This window comes from Pyrus communis, chromosome 6, assembly GCF_041283825.1.
Source record: "Pyrus communis isolate YQ-2024b chromosome 6, ASM4128382v1, whole genome shotgun sequence".
Classification (NCBI taxonomy): Eukaryota; Viridiplantae; Streptophyta; class Magnoliopsida; order Rosales; family Rosaceae; genus Pyrus; species Pyrus communis.
This window is the reverse complement of record NC_142570.1, coordinates 2,926,324-2,935,691: the sequence shown is the minus strand read 5'-3', so window position 1 is coordinate 2,935,691 and position 9,368 is coordinate 2,926,324. Positions and strand designations below refer to the sequence as shown.

Sequence of the window (9,368 nt, the reverse complement as noted above, 5' to 3'; positions counted from 1 at the left end):
ATATGGTCTGATAGCGTCCTAATCCTCAACTTTCACCATCAAAGTCTCGACAATTCCCTACGAACAAAACAAAAATGGTCAAATAACAAAAAAAACAACATAAAATAATCCCAAAAAATCGGCATAATCTCTCCTAAAATTGGCATACCCCAAATCCTACCCCAAACTCCACCCCACACCAAACTCAATTAATTAACTCCAAAAACACATATTAATGAAAAAAAATTAAAATATGGGGAGAAAATACCTTTTGGCAAGATTGAGAGTGAGTGAGAATGAGAGAGAGGAGTGAGTGTGAGAGAGAGATGAAAGAGTGAGTAAGAGAGAGAGATGAAAGAGTGAGTAAGAGCGAGAGATAGAGAAGAGAGAGTGAGTGAGAGTGAGAGATAGAGAAGAGAGATTAAGTGAGAGGAGTGAGTGTGAAAGAGAAGGTCGGATTGGGGGAGAGGAAAAGAGAGGAGAGGTAAGAGAATAGAGAAAGACATTGAGAAAATTGTAGATGAGTTATTTTAGTTTTAAAAACTGTATCACTTTGCGCGACAAAATATTGGTCGCGCAAAGTCTTAAAAAAATTTAAAAAATAAAATTTCCCGCATCCCATTTTTGGTGCCCGCCCAAATTTAAGGATTTTGCATGACGAAATATATGTTCGTCACGCAAAGAAAATAATTTAGTTCAACAATATATAATATAAAATTAAATAAAAAACAAGTAAATAGGGTTTGGGCAATGAAATATTGATCTTCGCCACACAAAGTTTTTTTTAAAAAATAAAAACTTATGAAAATAACTATATTTTAAAATTTATAATATAAAATCAAATAAAAAATAAAAATTTGGTTTAGGCGACCAAATATTTGGATTTCGTCATGCACAGGTTTTTAAAAAATAATTTTTTATTTTTGTAAAGACTTTGCGCAACGAAATTTTAAATTTCGTCGCGCAAAGGAACTTTGAGCAATGATGTTTGTTTCGTCGCCCAAGAGGTTTTTTTTTTACTAGTGATATGATACTTTCAAGTGTAAACTCTTCATCCACCTATACTGTAAAACATGAATTGGCTATACCAAGTTACGATATTCTAGTGCACATAACAATTAGTTAAAACCTTAACTAGTTAAATGGAAATATGCATTGGTCTCCTTTAATATACGTTTAACTTCATCATCATATATACGATCGATTAGTTGAATCAAATGGTCAGTCAAAGTATTAAGTTTGAATTATTAATGAATCGTTTAATTAGTTAATGAAATCCTGTTAAACCTAGTTGCTAACTGATATTTTTCAATGAGTTGTACATTTAAAAGTTTATTTTTTCAATTAGCATTTGTTAATTGCATGAGTTTTATTTCTTTTCCTTTGTCTCTTGCCTCTTTTTCTCAACTACTTCCCTAGCCCCTACTTAAATATGATTTATTTACATAATTAAATAAGCTGCCAGTACTACATAATAATATTTTAAGACTGTCTGTTTAACAACTTAATTACAATATTTAATTTGTGGCTTTCAAACAAAATATTTTAGTTTGTGGAATGTTTATTCTTCTTCTTTATTTGCTTCAACTTTTGCATACAGAAGCAGACACGTCTGCAATAGCTTACTTCATATCAGATTCTTGCGGGTCTTGCTTTCTGGTCATCAAAATCTGCTGAATATAATGTGAAAACAACACATTATTTTGCGTAATGATCTTCTCTTGATTACTTTACTAGCTTGCTTCTATTTGACTGTCGGTCGGTCAGTAAGTTGATATAAGGATGGCTTAGACTAATTAGCTGCTGCTCAGTTAATTTAATTTCTTCAAGATGATTTGTTCGTTAAACTAATGAATAGCGAGTCAAATGAAAATTGTCAAGCATCATAATCTCTCCCTAATACGAGGAATTTGGATCAAACCAAATCATCTTAGAAATCTATATAACACTACAATTTTTTATCTTTCTAATTACTAGCCAACTTTTTTTTTTCCTTCTTTTTTCTCATTTTGTAAGGGATGACAACAGGATTACGAGAGTATATTTATGAATCGGACAAGGAATATATATACAGGGGAAATGTTGTACTGCACTTAGGTCATTCTCACACACTCTTTCACGTGCATCAATGACAAATCAAACACACAGGATGACGTGGATATGTAGGCGAACACGCATACTCTTATACCATAAAAGAAGTTGAGGTTGCACTTCAAAAACAAAGGAATTATCTTGCCTCTGCAATGGATAAGGATGGGTTCCTCCTTAAGTCACTCAGATCCGATTTGATGGAACTTCAAGTCTATAGATTAAATTCCTTTCATATTATAAAGCACTTTTTAAAAATCATCTTTGTAAAAAATTAATAAAATTTGAGATCATTTAGTCATCAAACTGTATAAAAACTAATGGATGTATTCTATTTGCTACAATTGATTGACTAAACAATCTCAGTTTTAATTAATGTTTTGTGAAGATGATCTTTACAGAGAGCTAGATTTATTATATTAATGGTTTCAATTATAAATATAAAATTCTATGAATCAGTCACTAAACGAATTGAGAGGAAACTCTTCAATCTTGAAAATCCCATCATTGCTAAAAAAACAAATTGACAATAAAAGAAATTATAAACTCCTGCAAGATTTTTATCCATCAACCCCGGCATGATCTCCACATCCTCACAAGTAGTTGGGTGCATTATATACAAAACAAAATTTCTATCCATCAATCCACAACTCCTTTAATTTCTGCCTTAATATTAGCCAACACGGACTGCTTATTAATTCTGAATCCACTACTTTTAAAATTAGATGAATCCAATGATCAGAAAATGGCAAGTTTGAACCACAATTTAGGTCAGCTTCAACATATATATATATATATATATATATATATATATATATATATAATCACTGCAATCACATTCCAAGTTAGGCAGATCGAGCCATGAAATAGTCAATCATCCACAGCTTGACAGCTTCAAAATAGAACCGCTGATAGTATAAATGGAGATCTTCATCTTCATACCTCTCAAAGCAAAAGTTTACTTGCATATATATTGGTCTTTAATAATTTCAATCAATTCAGCCGACCTTTGCCTAACTCAATATTTCTTATATGGTGATATAATTCTCTCATCCTGGCTTCTGGACCAACCCGTCCTTGCCACATATGTGTTTCTTTTCACTACCACATGTTGCAACGAAGGCAACCGGACCCACGTAAACAGTCAAACCCTGGAGATGATTAATTAAACGAATCCAGTTTTATTATTCTTGTTCTAAAATTAGGGCAACAATTTTCAAAAGAGAGAGATACCTTATTCGTGGTTGGTTTTGTGATCAGGTGCGGCAGTGTCCATTCTTTCATTCTTGGCACATACGTGGCATGATGTGCACACCCATGATTGGTCCATTTTTTGAGGTGACCTACATGATTGAAATACCACGGACAAGCTAAGGGCATGCGTGTCCAGTCGTGGTTGGAAGTTTGGAATTGTTTCCTGAAAAGGAAAGGCCAGTTTCGCTAATCGTGCAAAAGTTGAAAGTGAACGTGGGCGTGCATGCATTCGATATACAGATTGAGATTTTTATTTTTTGAGAAGAGAAAAATAAATAAATAGTCTGGGGAAACAAATACTTCAGAGACTTCCTAAAAAAATAATAATCCAATAATTGGAAATATTTTAGCACCTCAAAATAATGCTCAATCTCTCATTTCTCACTTATTTTGTTTGTTAGAAAAAACCGTAAGATTACTATTTAGAAGTGTTAACGACAAGTTACATTATAATTCTACAAATTAAATGATTATAGGTATGTTGGATTCGTCTAATTAGTCAACTGTAGAAAGTAAAACAAAGATATATAGGCCTTTTAAGTTGATTAAGATTGAAATTGACAAAGAATGCGAGTTAATTAAGAGTCCCTCAACATGAGTGATCAAACAATTACATAAATCCAGATGGCCTCCAGAGTCAAACTCCATTAACCAATTGGTTTTAGGTAGACAACATGAAATTATCATGATATTTTTGCTGATTTGATTTCAACCTTAGAAAGGCCATAATATTTGACCTAGTCTTAAATTAAATATGGTGATTAATAGTTAAGAAACGAATAAGTCAATTTCACTTCCTGAATTGCCATCAAAATGGGGAACTAGATCCTCTCCTGAGCTCAGGATGGGGATCCTTCTGAGCAGCCCATCCGGGCCGTTGAATTTTGATTCAACGGTTCCAAACAGGGGGCCCTCTAAAAATTATAATAATTGCAGCCGTTGGATCAAGTTTGAAAAGCCCGGATGGGTTGCTCATGAGGATCCCCATCCTAAGCTCAGGAGAGGATCCAATTCCTCAAAATGGAGCTATATTTGAGCTAAATTGTAGACTGTTTGCAAGTATTATGTAGTGATCCCTATCAAATAGGGAAATGTTTTGGGGAGTGTGCAAGGAACACGGGGTGGTATTTCACATGTCATTATATAAATAGAGGAAAGCTTTATTTAAAGTTTACCACCACTTGTGTAATGACATGTGGTGTACCATCCCATGTTCTAGACACTTTAAAAAATCTCTGTAAAATATGTGATCATATTAAATTAACATACATGCATCACTTGTACAAATTAATTAAGCATTATTCAAGATTTTTATGAAATAAAGTCAAATCAGAATTCAAAAAGCAGGTTTTCATTTAACCATAAAGGAAAAATTACAAACGTTTAAAGGTTCATATAGTTGAAATTGCACTAATCTTCTTAAGAGAGAGGACAAATTAGCTTAATTAGATACATTAACAAATTCATTCAAAAATTTCTTTCACCTAACCACTAACCACTTAATGGCTTTAATCACTTCAACTTTTACATGCATCACCCTTGCAACAAGTTGGAACTTTGATTAATTAATATTATTGTTGCCAAGGAGACATCGTATAGTAGTTGTTTTTTTAACGAGAAAACTGTCATAATATGATCAATCTATCATTAATTAAGGGAGCAACTTGATCATATTTTACACGAACTCACTTAAATATGAATCTGAAATCTCGTTCGACACTAATACATTAGTATCTTTAGGCAATGAACTAGTTGGCAAATAAATTAGGATTTTGATTACAAATAATGCAATTTAATATTTAACAGATTAAAAATCATTCACGTCTTGACTACATGGCTCAAATTTGAATTCTGATATTTGACTTAACCTAATTGTTATCATTTTCAGTGATAATTGCATGAAAGTTCTTGCAGTGTCTGTTTCGGCCGGAACATATTCCCTCTGGATCCGAACCATCCGGATCCTCCAGACCTCATAATTTTGGTCGTTCCCGTAAAATCGTGCGGCTGAGGTCACTCTTCCTCTTCAACTTTTCATCATCTCTTTCCCTTCAACATCGTTGCCTTCTTCTTCAACGGCGATCAACGAAGCAAAACTGTAGAAGGAGAAAGAAGAAGAAGAAAATGGAAAGGGGATGGGGAGGGGGAGAGGGAAGTGAGTGATTGTAGGGAGGTCCGCATTATACGGATGGTTCGGATCCGAAGAACTATTCCCGTTTCGACCTTATCTTCATCTGTTTTTTTTTATTTTAATTTTTTTAATTATATATATATATATATATATATATATATATATATATATATATGCTTTGGAAAAAAAGGGTCATAGAGGTCCTTTTTGCGTGAATATAGTGTGCTTTGTCTAATTTTTGAGAGCTGGACACAGCAAAACTTTTGTAATCTTCTATGCATTCACACAGCTGGTATCACTATATTTGCATAAAATATGTATTTATTTTTGTGAATGCCCTAATTTTATTTCAGCAAAAATAGATTATATTCCAATCTTCTTCTAAGTGCTTCACACTTTATTTATTTATTTTTGTCACTCTCTTTGTGACGTGTGCTGATGATTCAGGTATGCAAATATGGAACTGGATGCTCTTCTGAGCTCAGGATAGGGATCCTCCAGAGCAGCCCATACGGACTGTTGAAATTTGATCAAACGGCTCCAAACAAGAGGTCCCTCTAAAAGTTATAATAATTATAACCGTTGGATCAAGTTTGAACGCCTCGGATGGGCTGTTCATCCTTAGCTCAGGAGAGGATCCAGTTCTTGCAAATACAAACAAACATCCAGTAACATCCGAGTCCTATCCACTCATCACAATGAATATAATTGGTTGAATTAAAATATAGTACAATTTATTAAAAAAACATACAATTGAAATTTTAATAACTTTTTAATTTGCCAAGTAAATTAATATTAAAATCAAAATAAAGTATTCACAAAACTGAAACATTGTAAATTGGTGAATCAAAACAGAGTTTTAAACTGTTAGATTTTTGAACTTTTGATAAAATAAAAAAATGAAAATCTTGACCTTTCATTATTCGGTGCAGACTATACACCGTATGTCTGGAGCATAGTAAAATTTTTGTAAACTACAAAACCAAAACATATTAAATTGGTGGTAATGAAATCAAAACTACATGCATAGTATTTGAATGGGTTGTTTGTTTAAATGGTCCAATTTTTAAGATGGGGGTAGAATTATTGCAGAAAAAGTTAAAGAGAAGCTAAAACGGCCTACCTAAGTTGCCTTCCATTCCACGTTTCTTGCTCTTCAAAAGCACCAGTATTTAGGGGCTTCTGCTTCCCATAGTGCTTTTCTTTCTCTTAACATCTGAATCCATCTTTCAGCTTATACAACAACTTGTTCCCATGGCTTCTTTTCTTTTATTCCTCTGTATCCAATTACCCGTTCCCTTTCCTTAAGCTTTATTTCTCTTTTGCTCCTTAGAAAAGCACGTTTTGCATGAGTCTTTTCTGGTTCTGCTTTCTATATAAGGTGTTTTAAGATCTGGGAGTTGAAGCTGTTGGTTGGAAGAAGCCATAGAAGTTTGAGAGTTTGTGAGGAGTCTACCGAGGGTGGATTGCGAAAATACTTACTTTTCAATCGGAACCAAGATTTCGAATCAAGGGTTTTAGAGAAGAATCATTGGGGTTTTAGGGTATCATAAAAGGAAGAAATGGAAAACGTTCCAGCTGGGATTGTTGAGGAGGATGATCAGATCGATTTGCCGCCGGGATTTCGATTCCATCCAACCAATGAAGAGCTTATTTCTCACTACTTGCACAAGAAGGTGATCGATACCAGCTTCTCTTGTAAAGCAATTGGGGAGGTGGACTTGAACAAGTCGGAGCCTTGGGAATTGCCTTGTAAGCTTCCTAGAACAAAACCTCTAATTTTGTTTTGTTTCTATAACACAATCCTTTTTTTATCAAATTTGTTTGGATTTTGTTTGTTTCGATTTGATTTACTTTTTATTTTTTCAAATGAAGGGAAAGCGAAAATGGGAGAAAAGGAGTGGTACTTTTTTTGTGTGAGAGACAGAAAGTACCCAACTGGTCTGAGGACAAACAGGGCGACAGAAGCCGGATACTGGAAAGCTACAGGGAAGGATAAGGAGATTTACAGAGGAAAATCTCTGGTTGGGATGAAGAAAACCTTGGTTTTCTACAAAGGAAGAGCTCCCAAAGGAGAAAAAAGTAACTGGGTGATGCATGAATATAGATTGGATGGTAAATTCTCTGTCCACAACCTCCCCAAAACTGCAAAGGTATGGTCATTCCCCTGTTTTCCCCTATTTTCTCCTGTTTTATGGAGTTGGATCTCCCTGCAACGGGGATGTCACTGTGACGGTATCTCAATTCGAGCATGTGTTGTTGTATTCGAAAATTAAAACGCATGGCAGTATATAATTGACTTGGAATAGTACCGTAGTAACATCCCTGGTGTAGGTAAGTTTCTCTCTGGATTTTGCTTTTTTTAATTTGTTCATGTATTTTGATGGTAATGGTATTTGTGCCTTTTTTTGTCTTGCACTTCGCAGAATGAATGGGTGATCTGCAGGGTTTTTGAAAAGAATTCTGGTGGCAAGAAAACCCATTTTTCTGGATTTGTGAGTTTGGGTTCTCTCGGAAATGAAATCGGTCCTTCTGGCTTACCGCCATTGATGGATTCTTCGCCCTATAGCGCCGCCAAGGCCAAACCTGCTTCCGAGTCCCATTACGTGCCCTGCTTCTCCAACCCTGATCCCACTGATGTTCAAGGAAACCAAGGGAATATTGTTGATTACATGAACAACAATACTCTCTTTGGTGTTTCTTCAAACACTTCAAACTCTTTCCCAATAATCCCATTTCCCAATTCATTCTACTCTGCTGATAATGCTCCGATTTCACCGAATTTTCAGTTCCCGTGTTCAAATTTACTGCAAGATCAGTCCATCCTGCGGGCCTTGTTTGAAAACAATGCAGCGAACATGAGGCAGCCTAGCTTCAAAACAGAGAGAAAAATGGTGAGTGTGTCCCAAGAAACCGGCCTCACAAGCGATATGAACACTGAAATCTCTTCAGTCATGTCAAATCTTAACATGGCAAGAAGGCCATTTGGTGTTCAAGATCCTCCAGCTGCAGCAGCAGGGCTGGATAATTTTTGGAATTATTAATAATTTCAAACCAGCAAAATAAGGCTAATATATAGTTTTATTATTAAAAAAAAAAAAATGCAGCTTCAGCTAGTATTATTGGTGTGAGTTGATAGTGTACAGATATTCTGAATTTAAAGTGAATATTGAATGAAAGTGAAGCATATAATTATGTAATGCAAGAAATTATATGGTGTATTTGTTTTTCTATTTAATTTTTGTGTAAAAACAATGTTGGTGACATATGAGAATTAGATTCAGTTGGTGGTAATGATTTTATTCGTGTATTTTAGTCATTAAAAGTTTGTATCCTTTCTTAAAGTTTTCTGGATTTTAATGAACGCTTACATCACGATTTTATAATCTAATTTTTTTTTTAAACTACAGAAGAAATATTTCAATTTGAACACAAATAAATGAGCATACTACCTTAATTAACTTCGCTACGTCAAATCAAGATTTGAACTTAAATATAAATAAATAAGTATACTGCCCTAATTCGCTACATCGAATCTCCCTAATGAGTTTTAGTATTCTATTCCATGAGTTTATAGTGGGGACTCAGGTAAGTATGCTATTGACAATTTCATTGTCTTTCTTTCAAACTCTCCTTCTCTCTATCACACACACATGTGCATGTCACACTCAAACACAACCATGGTATTTATAAAATTAAAATGTTAGTTAACCAGGTAAAATCATTGGACTAAGGCTTGACATAAAGTAATTCTGTCATTTTATAAATTATAACTTTCTTTGATTAATTAACTTTGACTTGCATGCTATAAAATTTGAATTCATATATTTTGTGATGTTGAAATGTCAAAAATCCTAATCCTCTATTTTATTGACCATGTTTTCTAAACAACTTCATTAGAAAATAAAGCATAATC

General features: G+C 34.1%; 1 protein-coding gene across 1 annotated transcript; it reads left to right on the top strand.

Annotated features, from left to right (window-relative positions):
• The first annotated feature begins 6,636 nt into the window (after positions 1-6,636).
• Positions 6,637-8,746, top strand: LOC137711167 (NAC domain-containing protein 100). Its single transcript, XM_068450375.2, has 3 exons — positions 6,637-7,204; positions 7,328-7,605; positions 7,879-8,746. Exons 1-3 carry the CDS (start codon positions 7,015-7,017, stop codon positions 8,494-8,496), a joined length of 1,086 nt encoding a protein of 361 aa, XP_068306476.2. The 5' UTR covers positions 6,637-7,014; the 3' UTR covers positions 8,497-8,746.
• The last annotated feature ends 622 nt before the right edge of the window (positions 8,747-9,368 follow it).

What these genes read in the sequence shown, in the direction of transcription:
- LOC137711167 (XM_068450375.2), top strand. Translation starts at nt 7,015, where the DNA reads ATGGAAAACGTTCCAGCTGGGATTGTTGAGGAGGATGATCAGATCGAT. An exon ending in GGAGCCTTGGGAATTGCCTT is followed by an intron (nt 7,205 to 7,327) that starts GTAAGCTTCCTA and finishes TTTCAAATGAAG; the next exon opens with GGAAAGCGAAAATGGGAGAA. An exon ending in ACCTCCCCAAAACTGCAAAG is followed by an intron (nt 7,606 to 7,878) that starts GTATGGTCATTC and finishes TGCACTTCGCAG; the next exon opens with AATGAATGGGTGATCTGCAG.